We start from the raw sequence: 24,345 nt of genomic DNA, 5'->3' as shown, positions 1-24,345 counted from the left end.
ACAGTACAAGTTCTTATAAGTTCTTACAAGTATACTTATAAAACAGCATTTATGAAAAACATTAAATTAAACCTCAAAACAAAATTGATGTACATATATATGTACTACTTATTAATTTTGAACATTGTTTAAATTGACATATGTTAAACTTGAACAGATGAATGCAATGAAACCTTGGATAGAGATATTCTGCAAATGATCGAGGGCACGATCGCAAACAGCATACAAGAATTGTCAACTGTTAATCGACAATTGCTGAGAAGTGAACTGGTATTGCAAGAAGCTGTTTGTCAATTACGTAACGCATCTAATCGGATAAAAGATACCTCCCACACTCTACATCAACTTATAGACGACAACTTCTTGAATTCCATTAAAACTTAATTCCTCTAAAATTATTAGTGCGTATTTTTATTCTTAAAATTTACTTGATAACAATGAGTAATATGACATGTGTTAATATAGAACATGCTATTTTCGTGATACCGCGCATTAGATGCGGGTATGAAAGAGATGCGCAAGATCCTCTCTATGATCAGAGATATTATTTGAGCATTAATCGATTTTTCTTTTAACTCTGGCAGTATTATTTAATGTGTCTTCTTTATATATTTTCTAACATTTCTTCATTCATTTTGAGAAAATTTCAATCACTTTAATTCATTATAAACTAATACCCTAAGATCGATTTATGGAACCGAATATTGCATCTGATTTAACATAGATCCGATCGACAACAAATAGTCTAATGCTGATTGTTGCGCTTTTCATTTCCGTGAATTTAAATGCGGTGTTGGTATATGTGCATTCCGATGTAAATGTATATGTATATTGGTTAATGTATGTGCATAGGAGATATGATAATTATGTTACAATATAAATATCAAGGAACACATGTTACGATATATTGAAAAGGCATTTCTGCAAAGAATAGACATACACTTTCTTATTACGGTTTTAAAAAATGTATAAGTATTGTAAGTATTATATGTATTTTATCTTCATAATTTATAACTTTCGAAGATCACATGAATATAAATATGACTTGCTTTTGTTAGATTCTATTATATAATTCTTTAATTGTGGAATAATATTTAGTACCTATAACTATGTGTATGTATAATCTTGCTAGAAATACCTATTTCTTTACTGCAGATTTTCTCGTTTTTGTTTTTTATCAAATAGCACAATTTTGCTTGGTATCAAAGGGCTGATATCGACTTTTTTTTGTTGTTGCTATTATGTCGCTAATGTTAGTGTACAATGAATTAGTGATTTTATGAGGATGGTTTTCGTTTTCTCTATAAATTCAGTCTTAAATATTCCATCAATCTTCGTTGAACTAAATCTCGGTATGACAGTATCTAAGTACAAAAATCTCATAAACGAAATACCTTCTGCTAAAACTTGATATGGCAACGCGGCGACGGAATATTCACTTCAAAAAAATGTTATTTATGCACAGCTTCCTTTCTTATATGTATATTCAGATAAATTAGCAGCTAAATTGCACGTGTATATAATTCTATCAGTATAGTAAGGTATCTTCTGTTGTATTAAAGCAATTCCATACGCTCACTAAAGGATGTAAAATATTGCCAAAGCATAGTTGTGCCACTGAATTGTATATATAGATTAAAAAAATTCTACAAAAAACTTAGAATTATATTATTTTTCCCTATATATGAGACAAAACTTCTATGATTATTATTATAGCACTAAATTCCCGAGAGCGAATAATAAGTTATTTGTATTTAATTTCTGTACAGTTTTCTTTTATCTTTATGATTCTCTTCTTCATGTTCTTCATATGATCGAGAGAGAATGTGAGATCTTCATTATTGATATATGTATCAGTTTTGTTAACAACTAATATTTGTGTATTTTCTCAGTTACACTCTATTATTGTAAAGAAAAATTTAAATGGGCTCAATTCCAGAATAGGATTAAAGTTTGTTGCAGTTGGCGACCTTTATAGAATATGCGACGTCGCACTCTATACATATTAGCCAATGTGAGGGCGCCCACCCCCCACATGGCCTACGCTCGCTCCATCTCACCACCACTTGCATACATCTGAAGAAGGGCCATAGATTCTTGTGCTTGTCGCTTTTCTGCCAGAAATCTACCTGAAGCTTCCTTGAGTTGCTCGAGGAAAAGTCTACAACAAAATTAACAAAATAAAATTAATAATACTATTCTTTTTCTTTCGTTTTTTAAGATAATTATATTTGAAAGAATTCTGTAATTATTTATTACCTACCTATCAGGCACTATATCAGCTAAACTATCAGGATCCATATCACTAAGTAATTCTAGGTCGTTTCCTCCAAGAAGCGAGATATGCGATGGATCGCCATGTAACGACGATACCAAAGGCTCTATGGGCATTCGCCGCCGTCGAATTTTATCAGTTCTTGAACTACCCTCTGCATCTACATCATCTACAACGATATAACGGGACGCTGTCTTGCTACTCCCCGCGGCGATCCATTTTTGATCACCACCTAACACCATCAAGCTTGTATTCCTTTCTAATGTAGCAAAATATTCTTCATCATCTACTTCTGTCCCTGAAACGAAAATCAAAGGAAATCATCAATAAAAGAATAGTGCTATTTATTATAAAGACAATCAGTTATTAGTTGAATTTTTTATAGTATTTATCTAACATAGTTATAAATAATTAATAATTTTAAAAATATATACAAAATTATAAGTATGTATATTTTAAAAATTAACGATTGTATGTTGTAGCATAAATATTCTCTCACCATCCTGCTCGAGTACAATTGTCAGATCTGCGTCAACGGGAAATGCCAAACGATTGCGTGCGATGTTGGTCAACTCTTTCAGCGACGAAGCGGTGATGCCCTTTCTTCGTTCTCTAGTGTGATCGACTATCTTATAAGGATTGCCCATTCCTTGCGTGATTCCTGTTGTATCTGACATCTTTTCTCACAAACGGAGAACGAGAGCAAACTTCGCTGATCACTAGTATAATTCCCGTTTCGTATCGCACAATATTGGGATCTCTACGCCCTTTGATAAACACAACCGTCTAGTCGAAAAATTATTTTACTTTCTTGGAGAAAATTAATTGCTGCTAAGGCCTGATTCTCGTTGCACATCAATTGATCGATGGTACTTTGACAGTATGACGATAAGTTTGAATGATTTCGTCGCGCATCCGATGACAGAGGAAGGAGAATACGCCCTTATACAAGATGTAACAAATAGTTTTGTGCGATAAACACACACGTACAAACACGCTGTTTTATTAACGTCAATGTGATAAAGATATCTCTTCGACAAAGAAGCACTAGGCGATACCAGCTGTCTGATGATTCTTCAAATTAAAAAGTACCATACTTGAAAGAAACAATCAAGTATGAAAGGGCAGTGCTCAAGATTGCGTTGGATTGACTTAGTAGACTAACAAATATTTGAGCGAACTCGAGATCGTGTTAGTATTTTTGTTGAACAATTCACAAATAAAAAATCGGCAGAAGACAGCGACAACGACGATTGTGCGGCGCGATGGAAACAGAGGAAGAGAGAGAGAAAGAGTATATGTGATGCCTCGAGTGACTGAACTGACCGTGTGTCAACCCAACACTGGGTCAACGGTGCAACTACCCTTTCTATTTATACCCCCTGTAGACTCTCCCGCAGGTATATACGCGCGAGCGAGAGACACCCCGACACAGCATCTATCCCACCCACCTATCTACCCATCCAACCCTCTGTCCCCTGTAGCATCCCCCGTACAGAAATCAATAATCTACCCCTACTCCGCAAGAACTCGCTCATTTTTTCATCACAGCGCCGAGACGAGCAATTTATAAAAATACCTATACATAACCGATAAAGAGAACGATCTCCGGATGCAAAAACATTGATGAGATAATTCACGACACGTGCCAATCGATTTCATTTCTTTGAATTTGAAAAGGGCAATTAAAAATAAAAATGTTTCTCTGATATTTTGATACATGCAATTCAGATAATGTGTGCGATTTAGTAAAAATTTAAGAAAGATACTTTATGGAAGAATTAGAGTATTTAATCTAAAAAAAAAAAGATAAAAATGTTGAGATTTGACAAAGAATATTTAAAGATAATTATATATTATACAATATATTATATATATATATATATATATATATATATATATATATATATATATATACATACATATATTGTGCAATACATATTTATGATATATTATTTATCACAGACGATATATAATCTATTACATGAAGAAAATTATTAACTATTATTTATAAGAACATAGCTTATAAATTCCTATTTTTTATAACATTATTAATACATAAATTCTGTCTATTTACACATTATATGATATAAAAACTTATATCAATAATTTATTAATTATTAAAAATATATTGAATATTAATTATTTGATTATAAATTCGATATAAATATTTTGGTTTCCTCGGATCTTTGAACTTAAGATACAGCACTGTATTTAAATTTAGACTAGTGAGACTAGACACTGTTTTAAGTTTAAAGTTAGCTCAGACATAGCCCAGTTAGGGCTCCTAGGTAAGCCACAGAATCCGTTCGAATGGATTCAATCACATTTGACTAGGATTTTGATTTAAAATCTGTATAAAAAAATGCCATCATCGAGTGGAAATAAAGAGTCCGACGACAGTCAGACATGGGAGTTAGCAGAACGGTGTTTATTACCCATCGCATTTTCACATGCAATTGCAGTCATCCTGGCAACTATATTGAATACTTTTGGGATCTCACAAACATCTAGCTTTGTGCTCTTCTTGTTGCTATTAGTTATATCTATAGGATCTACATTGTTCTACCATAATCTGAAGGTAAGATATTTGTGATAAAGTTTCCTGATACAAGCAAATAATATTGGTGTAATATCTATTTTTTAAGCAAATTTAGATTACAATATTTTAATATTTAATATATTAATAATATTTAATATTTAACAATATTTTCCTCTTTCTCTCTCTCTCTCCCTCTCTTTTGTAATAATATTATAAATAATTTTTAATTAACATGTAAAATAGCAAATTATAACTCATTCTGATTTTCGGGAATGTAAGATAAATATATTACACTTATGCAGTAATAAAATTGTGTGTCTTCCTCAACCTTTCATAATGTCAGCTACACTTGCGAATATTCAAAAGTTCAAAGGCTTTCTCTATATCGGAATTTTTACGGATTTCCGCATCATGCTTGATTGAAACCTTTGACCTTCTTTCATAACAGTGCATCAATGCATTGTTGCATACTTCCTGTTTTACCCTTTTTCACAAAGGACTCTGAAAGCATCATCGCGTTCAATCATTTAAAAGTATTATGAAATTTCATTATCAGATTGTGATTTAATAAGTTAGTTATGTTAATTATGTTTTTAAATATGCATAATACATAGTTTACTCGATGCAACAGGTTACTACAGCAGGAAAGGCAGTGTTAATCACAGGTTGCGATTCGCGAGTCGGATATGCTTTAGCTAAACAGCTGGATGATTTGGTAATATATATGTATATATATATATATATATATATATATATATATATATATATATGAAATTTGAAATATTTAAAAAATTGAATATAATTCATATAATAAAGTCAATATCTACATAGCCTTTCTTCTTTTAAGGGCTTTACTGTATTTGCTGGATTCACTAATAAAGCTGACAATGAAGAGATCATGCAAAAATTGAAAGATGATACTTCTGGAAGACTGCACGTGTTACAATTAGATGTCACCAGTGAATGTGATATACACTCAACTTTCCTTTATGTCAACGAAAACTTGCCTGATGGAGCTCCTGGTATATTGCCATATCTCTTAAAACTTCACAAGATTATAAACCTTTGATGTGTAATGGAGATTATATCCTACGTCATTATACACATGTTATTTTAGGATTATGGGCACTCGTGCATGCTGCTGCCTGGGTAACTCTTGGAGAATGCGAGTGGGTGCCCCCATCTGTTCTCAAACGAAGCATAGATATCAACTTCATTGGTTTAGCACGTTTAACTCAGGTACTCTAAACATCACAAATGTCAAAAGGTAAGAGAAACCTATGATATAATGAAACAATGCTCTCTTATTTTCTCCATAATAGGTATTTCTACCCTTGGTCAGGAGGTCAAAGGGTCGAATTGTTCTCGTTAGCAGTCTCTTGGCACGAATACCGAGTCCTGTTCGAGGCATTTACTGCGCGCTTAAGGTAAATTTTTTTTGTCGATTATGTCGTACCTATCTATTTGTCTAATCATGAAACTAAAAGTATTAATAAAGCTTGTGAGCAGCTTCATAAAAGATTATAAATATATCTTAGGCTGCTGTAGAAGCTTGGGGCTCTTGCTTAAGATTGGAGATGCGAAGATGGGGTGTGGATGTTGTAATTGTCGAAACTGGAGAATATGTGTCTGGTAATGCATGGCTAAAGGACAATACTGCATTGTTAGAGCAAGCTAGAGATATGTGGACTCAATTGGATCCCCAAACTCGTAAGGAGTATGGTCAAGAATTGTTTCAGACGGAAATGTTGGCTTTAGAAAAGTACACTCAGGGACCAGAAGCAGATTTAACCGCTGTTACGAGAACCCTAACAGATGCTGTGGTAAAGACTTTCCCAATGCGACGGTATACACCTGTAACGCGCAGTGAAAGAATGCAAGCATTGTGTAATCATTATCTGCCAAAACCAATTTATGACATATTGTATGAAAATTAAATATATCTTCTGCGCAATATATATATATATTAAGAAACAAATACTCAGAATACATTTGAAAAGAGATATTTTTTGAGAATAGATGACGTAATAATAAGTCTTACATAAAACAGAAATAAGGCAAAAACTTTCATAGCAGGTTATATAATTGTCCAAAACACTGCCTATGTAAAATAGTTGCAGCAAAACTCTGTGCAAATTAAAGTTAATAAATATATAAAATTACAAAATTTATACAAATATGAAGTTTTAATTTTTAGAATTAAAATATAAAAACTATCATATACAAGTAATTATATGTATTTTAATGTACACAAGCTATAATTATTTTGCAGATATATATTTACAATATACATATATACATTTTGTACAAATTTTTTGTATAAGTTTTTAGAATTAATATAACATGATAGGGATAATCTCTCTTCAAAATTATATTTTAGAAAAAGTTGTAACGAAACAATACGTACGCAAAATCGAATAATTGAGAGTTTATAATTGCGATACAATATAATTTGAATAGAGAGAGAAAATAACCTTTAAATATAATCATCATTGTTGATTTCTTTAAAAAAAAGAAAGAAGAGAGGAACATAATGTATATATAAAATTATATTTATTAAAATAGAATGATAATAGAAGAAATAATAAAGATAGAGAATAAGCATATAAATATTAATAATATAATGAAAAACTAACCAGCACTAATTACACACTATTTCACACTTACCACTGCATCAAACTCCCGAAATCGATGGACACTCATACTCTCATAGCATTGTTGACCAATGACATTTGAGATAAAAAAGAGAATCGTGTCATTGAATCTCTACTACCATTGGTCGATTTACCTTGTCATACCGGCATTTTTTGGTTCCACTAGTATCGACCAATAGCAAGTGAGTCCATGCGCAAGTGCACAGAATTGTACGAAATGGACGCATCAAACGCGAGTCCATCGTTGAGTTTCGTATGTGTTTACGATCAAGTTATTTTCGCAATTTGCGAAGCAAATGTCAAAACATTTGCGTGAATTACCGGCTATATAGCGTAGTCACATCCATCTCATCGTAGCCATCTCTCGAAAGCTCATTTGCACTGAAATCGGAGATACGATAAGATTGCTCGTCGAGCAAGCTCCGTAATACAAGATGGCATTGCCACCGAATTACAAACAAGTCGCAATGGCTACGTCAAACATCGTAGCCTCCAATCGTAAGTAATAATTAATTTTTTCTCCTGAGACATAAAGTTGATCATTTGAAATCGAGACACTTAAATTATAATGTTTCTACATCTTGTAGAACGTATAAGAGCATCCGGTGGGAGTTCAAGTAGTTCAACAAACAGTGTAAGTAGATATTACTGCGATGAAATATATTTATCGGATATTTAAATTTCAGAATTTTTAAATTGCCATAACTTTGTTTATTTTTAGAAAGATACGCAGAGTCCATTTGTACAAACTCCTCATAGCCATCCAGGATTTATACCACAGAAGGTTGGAAAGAATACCAATGTATGTATCTGTTTTAATATATTTAATTGAAATAAATGAAAACATTTGTGTATGTGTTTGTTATATGAGAAATATAAACAATATTATATCAATTTAAGAGCAATATTCCATCAATATAAAATTAATGGAAAGGTTGATTTTATTATAATATTATAATATTGATAATTTTTCTTATTAGGCTGACTCTCGTATGCCAAAACCACCTAAACCACCAGAGAAACCTCTTATGCCGTATATGAGATATAGCAGAAAGGTATGGGATCAAGTAAAGGCTCAGAACCCTGAATTAAAATTATGGGAAATAGGTAAAATTATTGGACAAATGTGGAGAGATTTGCCAGAAGAAGATAAAACAGAATTTATTGAGGAATATGAAGCCGAGAAGGTAATGCAAATGCATTCTACTATGATTTTATATTCTACAATTTCATATTCACATATTGTTTCATTATTTAATCATAGGTGGAATATGAAAAAAGCTTAAAGACTTATCACAATTCGCCTGCATACTTGGCTTATATTGCAGCAAAAAATCGTGGAAAGTCTGGTAGGTGAATATACAATAAATGTAATTTTAAGGCTTATGACAAAAATTAGGTATGTGCAATAGTGAAATTATTTTATAATATTAAAATATTTTTGTATCTAATGCAGCGTTGTGTGCAGCACAACAAAGCAATGATGATCGAGAAAGTCATGAACGTTCGTCAGGCAGCAGTAAAAGTCAAGCGGCTCAGGATAGAAGGATTGATATTTTACCAGCAGAAGATGATGATGGTACATAAAAAAAAAATATTTACAATTATTATTATAAATTAATATATGCATATTTGTATATTAATATATGTATATTTGTTTTACATTTGCATATAGTATATTAGTTGTATATAACTTTCATTAACTTGATTTATAGATCAAGATGATGGATACTCTGTGAAACATGTGGCATATTCGCGTTATACTAGAAATCATCGACTTATTAATGAGATCTTTAGTGATACTGTTGTCCCAGATGTTCGTTCTGTAGTCACTACTCAAAGAATGCAGGTTTTACGACGTCAAGTACAATCTTTAACAATGCATCAGGTAATTAATATGCTCATGCACATACATTTATAAATAATGTTTTATAATACCTTAAACTAAAATATGTCTTTGACATTTCAGAAAAAGCTTGAAGCCGAACTGCAACAAATTGAAGAGAAATTTGAGGCAAAAAAACGTAAATTTATAGAAACCAGTGAAATATTTCAAGAAGAATTGAAAAAGGTATAAGAAACTTTTCTTTTTACATTAATAAAATTTTACAAAATATTTTCCCTTTCTTTTTCAGCACTGTAAACCGGCAGTAGATGAAGAAACATTTAATAAAATGGTAGAACGGCAATATGAAGCTCTTAGACGGGAGAGATTAAAAGGAACAGAAGAGAATCGTTCGGATGGACCGGCGTCTAGTGAATCCACTCCAAACTCTACTCCGACTCCGACTCCTGCGTCACTTAACGACGATGCCCAACCTGATGTAAAATAATATTAAATCATGTTCTTATAAAAAGTCAATATTATATAAATATCTATATTTTCACATATTCACAGGTTTCTGACAATGATTCAATCGAGAAGAAACCCGGTAGCATTGATAAACCTAATATTGAAATGAACAAGAAGATGTCACCTCCGTACATCGAAAATAAGACCGAGGCACCGCCAGCTGTGCAAGCAAATGCTAATCAGCAACACACTGGACCTAACTCTGGAATGTACTGCAATAACGTAGTCAATCCGATTCAACAGCATCCGCATCAGCAACAAACGCAAACACCGCAGCATCCACCGCCGCCACCGCTGCAACATCAACCATCGCCTCCTCAGCAACAGCATCAGCCTTCTCCGATGACGCAGCAGCATCAACCACCGCCACTGCCGCCTCAGCAGCATCAGCCGCTATCCGTTTCACAACATCAGGCGCCGCCGTCTCTGCAACCGCAGCCACCGCAACAACCACCGCAATCGCAGCAACAACAATCGTCAGCCCCACCAGTGCTGACGCCTCAACAACCAACTACAACAGCCACGGCAGCAGCGGCTGCAGTTGCGGCGGTAGTCGCAAGCGCAAACGCGACTGCGAATTCCACTTCGGCAAATATGCCGCCGGTGTCCGCACCGTCGGTACCTATCCAGCACAATCCTCATCAGCAGGGAATGCTGGCAAATCATTCGATGCCACCTCATCAAGCGGCGCAAGGTACTCAGGGCACGCAGGTTCTGCCGCCGCAGGGTCCAAATCCGCACACTCCGCAGATGATGCCACCCAATCAAGCTTACGGCCAACAGCCGTATCAATCAGGACCTGGCCCTCAACAACCGCAGAATGTTCCACTAGCTCCGAGGCCGCCGCATCCCAGTTACAGCTATTCCCAGCAACAACCATATCATCAACCTTATCCGCAATATGCTCATCCATATTATCATCAACCATACTCGCAGTACTCGCCCCATCCGATGGGCCGTCCCCATGGTCATGGTCCTCATAGTCCGCACAGTCCACATTATCATCCTCAATCACCTCACACGGTTGTTCCTGAAAGCAACACTAATACCAACGTCACTGGCGGCTCTGCAGCTTCCGCGGCTTCCGCAGCCGCTCCTGAGACTAATAATCCTACTTCATATTCTTCGCCAGGACACTGTGAGAGCGAGCGTTCCAATTCGTCGGAGAATCAAGAAGGTCAGGTAGATACTAAATCAGGATCCACTTAAATATTGTTTATTTTATAATGATTCCGAATTTCCATCAATATGTATTTAACCATTCCTCTCTATATACTTATGTTGCCTCAACAAATTTTCAACATAATCCTTCTATTTATACAATAAAAATGTAATGATAATCTTTAGCTTTATTATAGCCTGCACATACCACGGATACATGAAGTTGTAGTGTTCCACACAAAATGATTGTTGCGAGGTAAAATGAATGAGAACATTATATACAGAAAATGCTCTCTGATTATATCTTTGATTCATAGTATAATCAGTCTTATTTCACTGGTTTCATTTGCCAAAGGCCATCATTTAAATAATGACAATTTTCGATGCCTATTCCCTTATTTACTTTGGCACTGCAAATCATGATGTAATATCCAAATATAATATATATTAAAAATAAATATTAAAAAAAAAAAATGAAATTATTTCAACTTACATGTCTTCCGTCGATAATGTTGTAATTCCAACAGCTAATGCATGTTGTTTGCCCTCTGCCATAACAGCCTATATATTTTGAGTTAAGGATTCGTATATATCTTGATGTGTAATAAATGTTAAAATATATAACGTGTTGGGCTTTCATTGAATATATAATATTAAGTAAACAGTTAAAAGGTATAAAATATCTGTATGATTGATTTTAAATTTGAAGGATACAACAACAGTTCCTTTTTCTACAGTCATCATCTTTGCACCCTTTGATGTTAAACCAGGACACATTATGTTGGCACCACTAAGAACAAATCTTATGGCACCTTTGTCAACTTGCTGCATTGGCAAGAAGAATGGATCTGACAATATATGATTTATAATAGTATAAAAGTAAATTTAGGCAAAGTATCTTCTATTTCCTATTCAATTAATTAACAAACTTACACTTGTGTAGTAACTTTAAAGTAGGCATCCAGGGGCCTTCACGGTGTCGAAAAAATAACAAGTCTCCCGCTGCATTCACTATGATCTCTATGTGGTCATGACTGATGGTATCAAAGGAAAATATAAATTAAATTCTAGATAAATCTTGGTGCAATTGATAACTCACCATTTTACAATGCGGAAAGCGTCTTTCTTTGGTATTATAACATCTATGTGACTATCCAGATAAGGATAAAGCTCAAGGAGTTTCGAACGAATTCCTTTTTGCACAGATGATTTTAATTGCTGGACACCAGAAACGCTGTCCTTCTCATCAAACCTAACAAAAGATAATGAGGGAATAAAGTTTGCACAATTAAATAATGATGTTAAATATCTCTTGTACTATGATAGAAATTATTTCAGCATTTCCTATATTTATCAAGACTGACATTTGATAAAATCCTGATTATTTTTATAGCTTTACAGTGTAGAATATCTAAAATGTTTAATATATGTATAGTATTCAAAAATATATTTTCGTCTCTATATCACGTATACAGAGAAGTTGGAGTACGATTGACACAAAAAAAAACACACATACTTTTTAAACATTTTCTTGGTTTTCTGAGATATACCACCACTTTGGAATGACGCATCCAATTAATCGGTCACCCACGTTGAGACGTTAATTATTTTGGTTGCTAGACACAATTTTTCAACAATGTACATCTATTATGACACCGTGCATGCGTGAAGATGGTGAGGTTAAGGCTGCGTTCAGATATTCATTACCACTGAAAATCAGCGTACATGAAATGTAGCTGTGTATGTCATATATATACATACCATGGGACGTACATATGACTATTGTGAACAAGGCTTATTTATGATTTTTTTTTAGTAGTTACATAAAGTATCTATGCAAAAAAAATTAGCCTATCACACATGGATAAAGAATGCTGCATTCTGCTATATGGAAATTTTGATTGAACGATTTCTTTCTATAAGTTTTTATGCAGTTGTATGATTGAACCTTTATAGGAAACAAAATGACAAAACTCTTCTCGATAATGCTTCAAAATAAGATAGAAGAACTTTCTATATGGAAAATTTCAATTAATATGGAAAAATTATTTTTTTTTTAATATTGACATTTGTATAATTATATATAAAGTATGTTATAATTTTTAGATTTTAAATGATAAAAAAATTTGTTTTTTATGCAGTTTTCTGTATCAATTTCAAACATAAATAATGATTTTTACTGAAATATCAGTTTTATATACAAAACCTCGAATATTGAATTTTTTTTAAACAAATTTTTTGCTAAAAAATGGAATTCTATTAAAGTTGAGAATACATGAAAAAAATCTAATAATATTATAGTCTTTTTTTTACTTTCAAAATATGTGCATTTTTTAATATCAGTACGCATCTTTTTCATTATAATAATATTTATGTTCGGAAATGATTGATATCTTTATATTTATAATCTTTATATCCTCTTCAAAAAGATTAATTTATTGTCTAAAGAATATAAATAACGTGTTATGGATTTGTATAAATTAATTTCTCGCCATATAATTCTATTTCACAAACAACGTTTTAAGAAAAGAAGAAGGAAAGAAATGTCAATGTGTGCACTACAAAAAAGCGGTGATAATATATTATATTATCTAGATTTATATCCTCTGTCTCTCTCCCAAGAAAAGAGATAAAGTCGCGCGCGCACACGAGATAAATTTTTATTTCTTAAGAACTATATATAGCGATATCAAAACTTTCAGTCAAAGTGCAAACGATCTTTCAATGGGACTCGAAAGAGGGATGCTTAATTATTATAGAATTATATGTACCTATCCATTAATATTTTCCAACATTCATCGCGATTATTTCTATATAATATACTGCTTTCAGAAATTATCGTTTCTCTATGTGTGGGTTAGTATGATATTTAGATCAATGTACAAGAAATTAATGATGTATGTATGATGATAATGCTATTATTCGTATAACAAATACGATATGCAACACTCGTATAATATTTTTTATATTTCACAAGTACCTGAAATATGCTAATCGTTCATAGCATTATCGTTTTACAAGCGATCTAATGTACAGCGGCATAATCTCTCGTGCGTATTGCTAAAAATTGGACAAGGCATACGCATTGTAATTTTATTTAACAATCCAAGTTTTCGATAAACGCAATAATATACGTTTTTCGTTACATGCATATTAATTTCTCTCTTCAAAATCCTCAAATAATTTTTTATCGATTCAACGTACTGTTTCATAAACTATATGAAGACGTTCTTGACGATGTAATAAAAATGTAAAGATCGTCAGCCGAATACGTCGCCACAAGTTGTCTTCTTATTGCGATATACACAAAAATGAAAGATAGGTTCTCGGTAAATTTATCAAGTGTACAATTATAGAATATTTACAATAATCTTTTAAAATAATAATTCTAATTCTTCTCTATCTGTGTTTGTGTGTGTTACAGATGTAAATCAGTTGAATCGCAACTGCATAACAAACGAGGATTCAAGTACGATGCCAAAATCGTCTCGCGCGTCTTATTAACATTGCTTCCAGTAGCATCTATCTAAAAGAGACTAGCACAACGAGAGAAAACAAACATTACGTATTATTTTATTTCATCGTTGAGATTTTTCAGAAGAAATTACTCCTTTCGGAAACCGCGAATTTTTCTTCTTTGTATTCTATATAAACGCGATCGAACATATTTCATATCTGCATATGTTGGAGCCTGAGATAAGAGTTGCGAATCGAAGCGGAAGCATGATGGTTTCCGACGAAATTACAGCCGACATGTAAAATCGAGAACTACAATACAAACATCAGACAATAGCAGGAATAATTCGAAAATAATTTTCCAGTTAATTTTGAAGTTATGGTATCGCATTATCCTACATGAAAAGTATCAAATATATAAATTAGCCCGAAATACATTTATACGGCGATGACATGTATGAATATCGTCGTTCATTCCGCTCTTTCGTTGTTCTAGATCTTCCAAATGATCTAGAATGTAGGATCCATCGTTTATATACAGAGTTTTAAAAATGGAAATCAATGGCTCGGGAAATGCTTGGAGACCCAATAACAACAAAAAAGTTGATATAAACATAGGTCCGGAAATGCGTTGTTTTCGAGTTATCAGTTATTTTTATATTGAAATTTTAAATTGCTTTTCTTTCAAAATTTTTTTGTCAAAATTGAAAGAAGAGATGGTTTCTATGAGTTTTATAACATGATGTAAGTCCAATAAAAGTTGCAGGCTACTTTAGCATTATCCAGGATAAAAAACAAATAAATTAATAAATACAAAAAAATAAATAAAATAAAATAAATAAATACAAAGAAATAAATAAAATAAAATAAAAAAATACGAAACCATTTCTTTCAATTTTGACAAAAAAATTCGAAAGCAAAGCAATTTGACATTTTAACATAAAAATGATGATAACTCGGAAAAAGCGCATTTCTGAATCCTATGTTCATATTAACTTTTTTTCTTGTTTTTGGATCCCCAATCACTTCCCAAGCGATTGATCACTTTTAAAACACCCTATATGCAAAGAAAATTTGCTGAATCTTATGAAACACCACAAACGATTCATGATGATTGATCAAGTATGTTATGTTAATCATAGATTCGCATCTATAAGCAAACAAAACTCGAAGACGCAACAACGTTAATAAATATAAAGAAATATTTTAATTTATATAACATATGATAGATATTTCGTTAATTCTGTGAAACAATCTAAGAATATATTAAATTTTGTAAACTCTCTAAAATGATTTAAAAGTGTTCGCAAGGCAAGAAAGACGGAGAGAGGGAGGATGAGAGAAATAACATGTAAATATCTAAGCCTGCGCGCACATTTCTCCGAAAAAATTTCACAGATCTTATATATGCTAAGCGTAAGAATTAATATTTCTTATCCTCATCTTTTTTCAGAATAAAAGTTCGGATCAGATTTTCCACATTTAGATGTGGAAAATCCCACAAAATAGAGTTATAGATGTTGCCACTGGGTCGGCATAAGATTGTTCGAAGACTGTTCAATGGCCCTGGCTACGGATTCGTGAAGTCCATGACCGAGCCATATGTGATTCAATCGTCGATATTTCTCGTGACACAAATGCAACGGATTTCCGCGTCGCAGACCCTGATCCGTTTCGCCGTATTCATCGAGATAAGGCGGGCACACAAAGGAACCGCGATTCGGTGTGCGCAAGAACAAAATCTCGCATTCGCGTACACGTAGAAATATACCGATGCCGTAGCCGCACTTGCTCGCGTGATACGTGCATGCGCCTACCGGTATCTTGTTAAGTTCCGTTTGGCAGCAGTAGCTTTGCGAGCATAGCATCTCGCCGCATACCAAGCACATCGTCGGATTACGCGAGTCTTCCCGATCACTATTCGGGCAAGTAAACTGAGATATCGAATTGATGAGCTCGCTGTAATCGTCCGGCAGGTCTACTAGCTTGTTCACCATCAATGGATCCTTGACGATCTGAGCCTTTTTGACGCCTGAACGATGATTCCAAACGGTAGGGTGATTCCGCCACACGTCTATCAGTTTCAAAGTAACATCTAGATGGGAATAGATTAAAGCATCGCAAGTAGCAGGCAGTCCAAGATACAGACAGAGTTTCTCGTACGTGTCGCCATGAACTTGCGTCAGTTCATTCGACGGTGGTACATCAGATACGTAATGAAAGTAAATGGCGCAACATCGGAGGAAGGGCCGACAAGCAGATTCCACTTGTCGCCATACGTTGCTGGCTCTTTGTTTATCCAAATGCACGCCCAGAATATGGAACAGGACAATGTCCGATTCAACTTCCACCTCTTGACTATCCACTTCCATCATGTTGGAAACATCTAATGTGAAGAGTATTTTTGCAATGTGGCACAGAAATACAAGCTTGAATGCATGTGACTCGAACACGCAGCCCGTGATAATAGGTGGTGGATTCGGACCCGCTTCGTGCGCCTTCGTGTGAAAGAGACTTGGTAATGAATTGATGAGCGACACTAGAACGCCAAACGGATCGATGTCAAAAATGCTGGGTCCGTTGGATGGACTCTCCATTAATATCGTAAGTAACGATACTGCGTAAATCATAATCTGTTCGCGGTTCGACCAGACATTCGCTCGATTCGACATAGTCGCGCCTAGGAGGGCTGACAATCGCACAAGGCTCTCCAGACTATCGCTCTGTCGGGAGGTCATAGCACCCAATAATGGCTTGTCCATGTCGCGCAACAGGAATTCTATCGCGTGGATCGTGTACGCTGTCGACTTCCAAGCTAATAAAGGTGGATTACCGTCGATAAAATCTTTGAATTTTAGGACCGTGATTTGCCAAAATATCGAAGCGTGCATGTGGATCATCGTCTCTATTTTTCGTGTGAGATGCGGCCCAGACCGTGAATATTGAGATTCGAAAGGCTCCCAAGCTTCTTCGATCTCTTGTCGAAGGACGGTCATGGGATTAACGATGTCTACCAGCTCATCCTTTACCGTTTCCATGATTTTGCCAAACTTCCTATTCGGTTTGCACTCCATTGCCAGCGCCATGACTTTTAACCATGTCTCGAAGCTAATATCTGGCTGTGGTTCCGGAGTTGGTTGCAGCATCTTCAAGGGTGGTACAAGCAGAAGAACAGTATTACTGAGACATTCGCATAGCGGGCAGAGATATTCGTGGTTCTCGGCATCAAAGCTCGCTGGTGCCCGCGTTCTATAAGGTCGCCGATTCTCCTTGACGAGAACGTTATCAAAATATTCCTGCCAGCAACGGGCATGCATTACATGACCACATGTGCTAGTGTACGGTGATACGCCCAGTTTGGCTGACAGATACAACGGATCGGGCTCCTCAAGATCTGATCGACGCTGACACAATACAGTGGATTGCTGAATAAACGCAGCTAATACCATTGGCGGATCAGCTTCCGTCACAATTTGATCTTCTTGGCACAAAATGCATGTGTATGTCTTTTGCTCGGCTAATCTATTGGTCTGACCAATGCCAAGGGCGACTGGTGTACTTTCTTCTTGAGAGGACTCTGTCAGATCCATAGCGGAACCACGATCGCTAGTTTTGCTATTGGCGTCCAGGTTCGCTTCTTCGAACAGGGTAGCATTTTTCTTCATGAAGTGTTTCTGCATAGCTGCCATCTGCGCCATGATTTTAGCGCGCTTCTGAGCTGCCATTTTTGTTCGCCATTCTTTGTCTGTCTCCTTAGTGCTCATGTCAGCATCGCTTGTTTGTTGCAGTGATTGTTGGTCAGTGTGCGTAGATGCCGGACTGACTTCTGTATTTGTTGAACTTGCAACCTCGCGATACTTGGCCAAAACCCATGTGAGCAAATCTTTATGAGCCTCCATGCGAGGGCTGGTGGACAGATCTTCTAATAACTTATAAATCTTCCATTTGACCGCCCGTTCAGAAAATGCGAAGAAAGGATAGTAGCCAGATTCTTGTTCCTGCAGCGCGTAACCGATCAGATGAAGTATCTTGTGTACCTGCGGTTCAGAAAAACTTCTGGCTTTAAAGTTGAGCGCACGTTCTAGCACGGTTTGCATTACGTGGAGCATAACATCGCATTGCAATAAATCTGCCACCATACTAAATGACTCTGTCAGTTTAGGCAGCTTCGGTGGCGGACAACATTCCAATTCTCCCTGAATTTTCCTACGCTTTCGTTGAACTTCTTCGGATCGACTATGCTCTTCCTTCGTATAGTGATAGAAAAATACGTTGTATTCTGTGTATAAGTGTGGCTTTAACTCATATACACCCTTTCCCGCTGATTCTTGCATCGGTTTTTTAAAATCTGCTACTTCGTGTATCACCCTCTCTACATCAGTCTGGACATGGTGAACAACCTCTTCCGGTAATGTTTTATTTAGTTCTGAATGCGAGAGCGGTTTTATGCACAACTGCTGTATAATCTCCTTCTTAAGACGATCGTCTGCAGTCACTTGACCGATACCAGGAACGTGTCTCTCACCAATAATCGTGATCAGCAAGCCCAGGAATTCCTCTACCAGATTGATCGTTTGGCGCATACTGTCCTCCTCTGGATTTTTCAGAGCGTTTACTTCGAAATCTGATTGCGCCCAGTTAAGGAGATTGAATTTATTTAAGATGTGAATTAGGAATTCATTACTTTCTATCAGAGACGCGCCGACTTGCAGCAAAATAATGTCCCGATCCAGCATCTCGCTACGGCACTTGACATTATGGTAAAAATACAACTGATTTAACAAGGAATAACCGTTTCGTCGCCACATTCCTGAGTGTACCTGTGAGATCATGGCCTGTGCCGTCAATACGGGCTCGATAATTTGTTCGAGCGTTGGTTTCGTTTGATTGATAAATTCGGACGATTGAAAGTGTAGATTATATTTTTCCAGATGTAGAAATAGACCGGCCAGAAATCTCGAGAGCGGCAAATGAATGGAAACCGGTTCGGATGATACGTCGTATTGTAGACACGTTGCACTATGATCTGCCAATTCTCGCACCTGGCTTGGCGCAGGTTTGTTGCCTAACTGTTCATACAGTTTCCTCAGAAGCAATATGAACGACTTGATCAGTACTACTCTGTCAGAGCCACACCACTCTAAAGCTAGAGTGATAACCGGTGACAATTTAATGTGTAGATTAAACGCAGACTCCCATTCCGGTTCATACTCCATGTGCTGACCGACTTGTCGTAGTACTGCATCCATGCTTTGCATGCTGCAAAAGAGTGTGAGCAATAACGAAATACCTTGCAAGAAACCGCGTCTTAGCTCATCCGTCCATTCATCCGGCTTCGCGCTCAGTAAATACCGCAAGTCGTAGAGTATATATTGAGCTCGTTTAAAAGAATGGTGCGGCATGTTTCTCTCGAATTCCAATTTCCCAGCAGCGTTACATCGTCGAGAGCTCTCGGAGACAAATGTGTTTAATAAAATAAATAGCACATCGTGATGCGCGATGAGTAGATGTGCCAAAGTCGGCACGGTAAATAGCTGAACGGAGAGTGAGACTATCGAAAACGCGTGATCGTGATCATCTTTGATAAAATCCTTCATGACGGAGCCATAATTATAGGTGAACACGATGGCAAGCGTTTTCTTACTTTCGTACTCCATGAGCATTCCAGATATAAATAATCTATGCCACGCTGTTCTGGCAGATTTCCATAGTTGCGAATCTCTCGTGAGTATCCCCTCAACGATCGACGTATCGGGTAATTTTGTATTGAGAGCAATGTTGCTGAACAGCACGCGAAAACCCTCGCAATGGCTTATAAACTGTTGCAGCCAATTGAGCAATCTCATAGCGAACGTCTGATGAGCCACTGTGTGAGTATGAAGAACCACCACCTTGAGCGGTCGATTACTGTGTCTGTACGTAAATTTTTCAATGTCATCGCGGAGTTCGTTGCAATGTCGGAACATCGAGCATTTCACTACAGCTCTACCTTCCCTATCGACGTTAGTCACAAACTCTACAGCCTCCTTTTGCGAACATTTAATAACGCGTTGGAGCATAGTTATTACTTGATCAAAAGTGTGATGTTCATCGTTGAAAAGTACAGTGCAATAAGTGTCGAAAATGTCTAATTGATCGAGTGTGAGCGAGTAAAATGCCGTGTCTTTGATACAGAGATTCGACGGCAGCGCGACGGCATGTCCTAATGTCAATAGTTCATAACAATATGCCAACACCGCTTCGAAGACCATCACCGCTCTCTCCGCTATATCACCGGGCAGCTTGTTGCCTCGCGAATCCTTTGACTGCGTTCCTGCTACATGTATCTTGCAAAACGGCTCGCTTCTCCAAGCTTCTGTGTCACCGCAGTCACAGCATCCGCCACCATTGGACGTGCCCATTTTATATTTGTGATTCCGATGAGCGGATTGTTTGAAACAGTCTACGCATAGGACGCAAGTTGAATCCATACCGCATTGTCTGCAACTATAGGTCGGTTCACCCATTTTAAACATTCTGCCACATATAGATGGCGGATTATCCATCTCACTAAGCTCTTTCAAAATTATTTGCGGATCGCCGCCGCACATAAATTCTTCTAGAGTCTTAAGGAGCATTCTTTGCGCCGTCTCATCGTCTACAGTCCATTCCAAACAATTACCATTACGTTCAGGACTATATATTTTTGGTACCCAGACTCGCCAATATTCTCTGAAATTGATACTTGTCAACACTCCTTTGTTCATCTTCTCCATCCATACATCCACGCATGGTGTATTTGTATCTGGGAATACAGGTTGCATTGAAGCAGGATCCATGTCTTCAATGGCCTGAAAGGGTGGCTGATTTTCTATATTTTCGTTATTCATCTTGTCTCATTTAAACTGCAAATACAATGTGTACTAAAAATGCAAAAAAAGCTATGATTCATAAAAATAAGTCAGTCTGTTTTTTACATATAAAAAAATACATAAAAATATATATATATATATATATATATATATATATATACAAATTTATAAATACTAACCAATAAAGGATATACACATTAAATGTGACTGCAGAAATAATCCAGGCAAATATACATTTTAATAAGTGTCCTTAAGTGCAGCTAACTCATTCAATGTTTTACCACTATACAACATCATTAGAATCTCTGGCAGGAGTCTTTTGCATCCAAGATTCTATAGACTCCAATAATCACTTCCAAAAAGTCTTTATTGCAGTATGATGTAGCATCATCATTTTTAGTAGCTCACGATCTGAAAGCAGCCATTCAGTGTAAATTCACATGTGTCCAAGAATAAATTTAAATGTGTTCATTTTTAAATCCCGTTACACACAAGAATATTCGCCAGAATTTAACATCTATATATGTGTATATGTATGTATGTATGTGTATATAAATATATATACATATATACATATATGTATATATATAAAGTGCGTGAGACCGAAATCCAAAATTAAAGGTACAGTAACAACAAATACACCCACGTTACTTCGTATTGCGGTGCTACGTATCCTCCCATACGTATATGTATGCGCGATATATCTATCTTGTCGAAGCGACAACGAAGGGTTTTTGCACGATAACATTCGGTGAGTGTGATTTTTTCGGCGCGACAGAATTATTTTTGTCCTGAGAAACGATACTTACTGCTGTTAACGAGAGCGGGTCAAGGTTAATAAAAGGTGCTCCGCGGTCGCATAGCTCTTTGTCCTCTTGCGAAATCCACCGACCCGAATCCGATCGCGACTACGATGTCACGATCTGTGCACTACTTGTCCGCGCCGCTCGATGCGCAATTCGCTTTCGCGCGACACCGTACACCACGCAAATTACACGGTCACAAAGATTGACATTTCGCAGCGATATACGATGAGTGATATATTCTCGCACAGCTGCTGCAATAATATCAAAATGGCTTGTGATGGCTCGCGATGCTTACGCGAGGCTCCCCGAAGACCAAAATTATGCAAGTTGTGCGAGAGGGATGATTGCGAATTGCAAAAACGCGATGCGTTCGAAAATATACTCGTCGAAATAGAATAGCATTTAATTGACCAATCAGAAGAAGATATTCCTTTGTCTTGACGAATCAATCCAACGCTACTCTATCTACATTATCGAATGCAAAGGAAAGAATGCGACCGAGCATTTCTCCCCTATTCCGATATTTTCTCATAGCATGATTTTATTCAATCTTGCTGCATTCATGGCTGTTTCCAATTGTTGACTCGTGTTGACTGTCTCTCCGTATTCCGTAGTTGTCCGATACCGTTTGTCGTAGAATTATAATTGTAATTCCTAATATGGCCAGCGAAAAAAAATCGACGAAAGGATCGTCGAAAAAAGAGAAATCCGCCGAGGAGATACTGTCAGAGTTTCAAACGCTCCGAAATGAACAGAGAATATTGGCGAATAAGCTGTCCGAAATGGAAATGGAATTGAATGAACACAAGTATGAATCGATCTAACCTGTACACTTGCGATTTTCCCTTTAACAATCGGATTATTGAATGCGAAGAAAGTTTAAGAAAGAAAAAAAAGAAATTTCGTAATTTCACAAATTTTCAATTTTGCGAAACTTAATCGAGCAAGTCGAGACAGTCGATAGAATTTAATTTTTTTACTCTCGTATTGTTATCTATTCGACTGATTCATGTTTCAGAATTGTTATTGATACATTGAAAAATGTGGATCCCAAGAGGAAGTGCTATAGGATGATTGGTGGAGTTTTGTGCGAACGTACGGTGGAAGATGTCATGCCTGCTTTGGTGACAAATAAAGAACAGGTATAATTTGTCTTATTATTTGTTATTACGTTAATATTAATATTCTTTGGATTTTTCTTGGAAAAGGATATGATTTTTATATTTATATGAATATAACATAAATTATATTTATAATGAATTATAAATATGTTTTCAGTTATTGAAAGTGATAGATGCTTTAAATGATCAGGTAACAAAGAAAGGGATTGAAATAAATGAATATAAGGAGAAGCACAATATCAGAATCAGAGGGCAAGATGATTTGCAGCAACAAGAAGAGGATAACAACAACAAGGAAACCAAGAGAAAGGCAATTGTTGTGAATCCGATTGAGGTTTAAATGTAATAAATAATTATTTTTCGATATTTATATATTAAGACATTTCACATATGGAAAATCAAAGCCAACAATTCATGTTTTCAGATTTGTACACATTTTTAAATTACCTTCTGCGTTTATTTATTATATCATTTTGATAAACAGCTTCTAAGATGCTTTATAAACTCATATTTGTTGGATATTTGTTCTGTAAATGTGTTTGTAAAAAAAGAAACAAATTACAATATTGTGTGTGACATCCTGCAAATACAAAAATTAGATATGTATAGTTTCATGAAGTTGAAGTCTTTTAATTATTTTTATCTTTAGCATTATGTATGAAATAAGAATCATATGTTTTTCTTTTCTCTATAAGATGAATATATATATTTATACATTTTTTATTTTATACCTATGCAAAAAAATTTGTTCATACATAGATGTAGATAATCTTACAGAGATGTAAATAATAATTGGAGCAGTTTAAAAAGAAACAAAGATAATTTGATTATTTGTTAACGTATATACTCATATATCTTGAAAAAGATTAAATAGATTCAAAATATAAAATGAGAAGTCTCGGTTTCGCCATATTTACTCCTGTAAAATTGTCCAATTGAGATGTTTAAGACATCTCATAGGGAATTGCGATAGCACGTACTATCGTATAAAAGGGACTTTGTGCTATCGTCATACACAGATGTGAATTTATTTTCTACTAGAGATACTCGGGAGTCTTTATCATTCTTTACTTAAGAACAAACAATTATAACATTTCACGGATATCTCGAACGATGCGGTCTATTT

General features: G+C 35.6%; 7 protein-coding genes across 9 annotated transcripts in view; 4 read left to right on the top strand and 3 right to left on the bottom strand.

Moving 5' to 3' along the window:
• Nucleotides 1–398: 398 nt before the first annotated feature.
• Nucleotides 399–7,494, bottom strand: LOC126848183 (DNA fragmentation factor subunit alpha-like). 2 transcript variants are annotated; one of them, XM_050588858.1, is made up of 4 exons: nucleotides 7,454–7,494; nucleotides 2,775–3,349; nucleotides 2,264–2,573; nucleotides 399–2,161 (listed from the first exon to the last, which is right to left on the bottom strand). In XM_050588858.1, the coding sequence occupies exons 2-4, from the start codon at nucleotides 2,950–2,952 to the stop codon at nucleotides 2,041–2,043; spliced, it is 609 nt and encodes a 202-aa protein (XP_050444815.1). In that variant the 5' UTR covers nucleotides 2,953–3,349; nucleotides 7,454–7,494; the 3' UTR covers nucleotides 399–2,040. The 2 variants fall into 2 exon arrangements, with proteins under 2 accessions (XP_050444815.1, XP_050444814.1); XM_050588857.1 differs by lacking the exon at nucleotides 7,454–7,494 and having other exon boundaries at nucleotides 2,775–4,113.
• LOC126848165 (D-beta-hydroxybutyrate dehydrogenase, mitochondrial) lies at nucleotides 4,416–6,994 on the top strand. The gene is made up of 6 exons (XM_050588821.1): nucleotides 4,416–4,856; nucleotides 5,449–5,532; nucleotides 5,665–5,839; nucleotides 5,935–6,056; nucleotides 6,140–6,244; nucleotides 6,356–6,994. The coding sequence occupies exons 1-6, from the start codon at nucleotides 4,641–4,643 to the stop codon at nucleotides 6,752–6,754; spliced, it is 1,101 nt and encodes a 366-aa protein (XP_050444778.1). The 5' UTR covers nucleotides 4,416–4,640; the 3' UTR covers nucleotides 6,755–6,994.
• A 194-nt stretch (nucleotides 7,495–7,688) lies between the features above and the next one.
• Nucleotides 7,689–11,041, top strand: LOC126848135 (trithorax group protein osa-like). The gene is made up of 10 exons (XM_050588760.1): nucleotides 7,689–7,969; nucleotides 8,059–8,105; nucleotides 8,193–8,273; nucleotides 8,452–8,658; nucleotides 8,736–8,820; nucleotides 8,928–9,050; nucleotides 9,187–9,359; nucleotides 9,441–9,542; nucleotides 9,607–9,795; nucleotides 9,870–11,041. Exons 1-10 carry the CDS (start codon nucleotides 7,906–7,908, stop codon nucleotides 11,031–11,033), a joined length of 2,235 nt encoding a protein of 744 aa, XP_050444717.1. The 5' UTR covers nucleotides 7,689–7,905; the 3' UTR covers nucleotides 11,034–11,041.
• LOC126848185 (malignant T-cell-amplified sequence 1 homolog) lies at nucleotides 11,025–12,732 on the bottom strand. Its single transcript, XM_050588862.1, has 6 exons — nucleotides 12,502–12,732; nucleotides 12,085–12,237; nucleotides 11,919–12,019; nucleotides 11,700–11,833; nucleotides 11,479–11,546; nucleotides 11,025–11,395 (listed from the first exon to the last, which is right to left on the bottom strand). The coding sequence occupies exons 1-6, from the start codon at nucleotides 12,510–12,512 to the stop codon at nucleotides 11,314–11,316; spliced, it is 549 nt and encodes a 182-aa protein (XP_050444819.1). The 5' UTR covers nucleotides 12,513–12,732; the 3' UTR covers nucleotides 11,025–11,313.
• Nucleotides 12,733–13,933: 1,201 nt separating this feature from the next.
• On the bottom strand, nucleotides 13,934–22,382 carry LOC126848121 (E3 ubiquitin-protein ligase UBR2). Its single transcript, XM_050588723.1, has 3 exons — nucleotides 22,102–22,382; nucleotides 21,472–21,703; nucleotides 13,934–21,343 (listed from the first exon to the last, which is right to left on the bottom strand). The coding sequence occupies exon 3, from the start codon at nucleotides 21,308–21,310 to the stop codon at nucleotides 15,953–15,955; it is 5,358 nt and encodes a 1,785-aa protein (XP_050444680.1). The 5' UTR covers nucleotides 21,311–21,343; nucleotides 21,472–21,703; nucleotides 22,102–22,382; the 3' UTR covers nucleotides 13,934–15,952.
• Nucleotides 22,383–22,659: 277 nt separating this feature from the next.
• LOC126848191 (prefoldin subunit 2) lies at nucleotides 22,660–23,837 on the top strand. Of its 2 annotated transcripts, XM_050588874.1 has the most exons (4): nucleotides 22,660–22,906; nucleotides 23,117–23,240; nucleotides 23,377–23,561; nucleotides 23,644–23,837. In XM_050588874.1, exons 1-3 carry the CDS (start codon nucleotides 22,758–22,760, stop codon nucleotides 23,557–23,559), a joined length of 456 nt encoding a protein of 151 aa, XP_050444831.1. In that variant the 5' UTR covers nucleotides 22,660–22,757; the 3' UTR covers nucleotides 23,560–23,561; nucleotides 23,644–23,837. The 2 variants fall into 2 exon arrangements, with proteins under 2 accessions (XP_050444831.1, XP_050444830.1); XM_050588873.1 differs by having other exon boundaries at nucleotides 22,661–22,906; nucleotides 23,377–23,837.
• Nucleotides 23,838–24,321: 484 nt separating this feature from the next.
• LOC126848133 (cullin-5) overlaps nucleotides 24,322–24,345 on the top strand; it is a 4,970-nt gene continuing 4,946 nt past the window's right edge. The window contains exon 1 of the mRNA XM_050588757.1: nucleotides 24,322–24,345. This exon is cut by the window's right edge and continues 128 nt beyond it. The gene's annotated coding sequence lies outside the window, so the exon portion shown is untranslated.

Source organism: Cataglyphis hispanica, chromosome 3 (genome assembly GCF_021464435.1).
Source record: "Cataglyphis hispanica isolate Lineage 1 chromosome 3, ULB_Chis1_1.0, whole genome shotgun sequence".
Lineage (NCBI taxonomy): Eukaryota > Metazoa > Arthropoda > Insecta > Hymenoptera > Formicidae > Cataglyphis > Cataglyphis hispanica.
The sequence above is the reverse complement of the archived record's forward strand: the minus strand, read 5'-3'. Positions and strand labels throughout refer to the sequence as shown.

Bases quoted from the DNA above. Each gene is read 5' to 3' on its own strand.
- LOC126848183 (XM_050588858.1), bottom strand. From the start codon at position 2,952: ATGTCAGATACAACAGGAATCACGCAAGGAATGGGCAATCCTTATAAG. The intron at 2,574-2,774 runs GTGAGAGAATAT...TTTTCGTTTCAG, and splicing joins AATTGTACTCGAGCAGGATG to GGACAGAAGTAGATGATGAA. The intron at 2,162-2,263 runs GTAGGTAATAAA...ATTTTGTTGTAG, and splicing joins GCTGATATAGTGCCTGATAG to ACTTTTCCTCGAGCAACTCA.
- LOC126848165 (XM_050588821.1), top strand. From the start codon at position 4,641: ATGCCATCATCGAGTGGAAATAAAGAGTCCGACGACAGTCAGACATGG. The intron at 6,057-6,139 runs GTACTCTAAACA...TCTCCATAATAG, and splicing joins GTTTAGCACGTTTAACTCAG to GTATTTCTACCCTTGGTCAG. The intron at 6,245-6,355 runs GTAAATTTTTTT...AATATATCTTAG, and splicing joins GCATTTACTGCGCGCTTAAG to GCTGCTGTAGAAGCTTGGGG.
- LOC126848135 (XM_050588760.1), top strand. From the start codon at position 7,906: ATGGCATTGCCACCGAATTACAAACAAGTCGCAATGGCTACGTCAAAC. The intron at 8,274-8,451 runs GTATGTATCTGT...TTTTCTTATTAG, and splicing joins AGGTTGGAAAGAATACCAAT to GCTGACTCTCGTATGCCAAA. The intron at 8,659-8,735 runs GTAATGCAAATG...ATTTAATCATAG, and splicing joins AGGAATATGAAGCCGAGAAG to GTGGAATATGAAAAAAGCTT.
- LOC126848185 (XM_050588862.1), bottom strand. The intron at 12,020-12,084 runs GTGAGTTATCAA...TGATACCATCAG, and splicing joins GCTTTCCGCATTGTAAAATG to TCATGACCACATAGAGATCA. The intron at 11,834-11,918 runs GTAAGTTTGTTA...ATATATTGTCAG, and splicing joins TTTAAAGTTACTACACAAGT to ATCCATTCTTCTTGCCAATG.
- LOC126848121 (XM_050588723.1), bottom strand. From the start codon at position 21,310: ATGAATAACGAAAATATAGAAAATCAGCCACCCTTTCAGGCCATTGAA.
- LOC126848191 (XM_050588874.1), top strand. From the start codon at position 22,758: ATGGCCAGCGAAAAAAAATCGACGAAAGGATCGTCGAAAAAAGAGAAA. The intron at 22,907-23,116 runs GTATGAATCGAT...TTCATGTTTCAG, and splicing joins ATGGAATTGAATGAACACAA to AATTGTTATTGATACATTGA. The intron at 23,241-23,376 runs GTATAATTTGTC...ATATGTTTTCAG, and splicing joins TGGTGACAAATAAAGAACAG to TTATTGAAAGTGATAGATGC.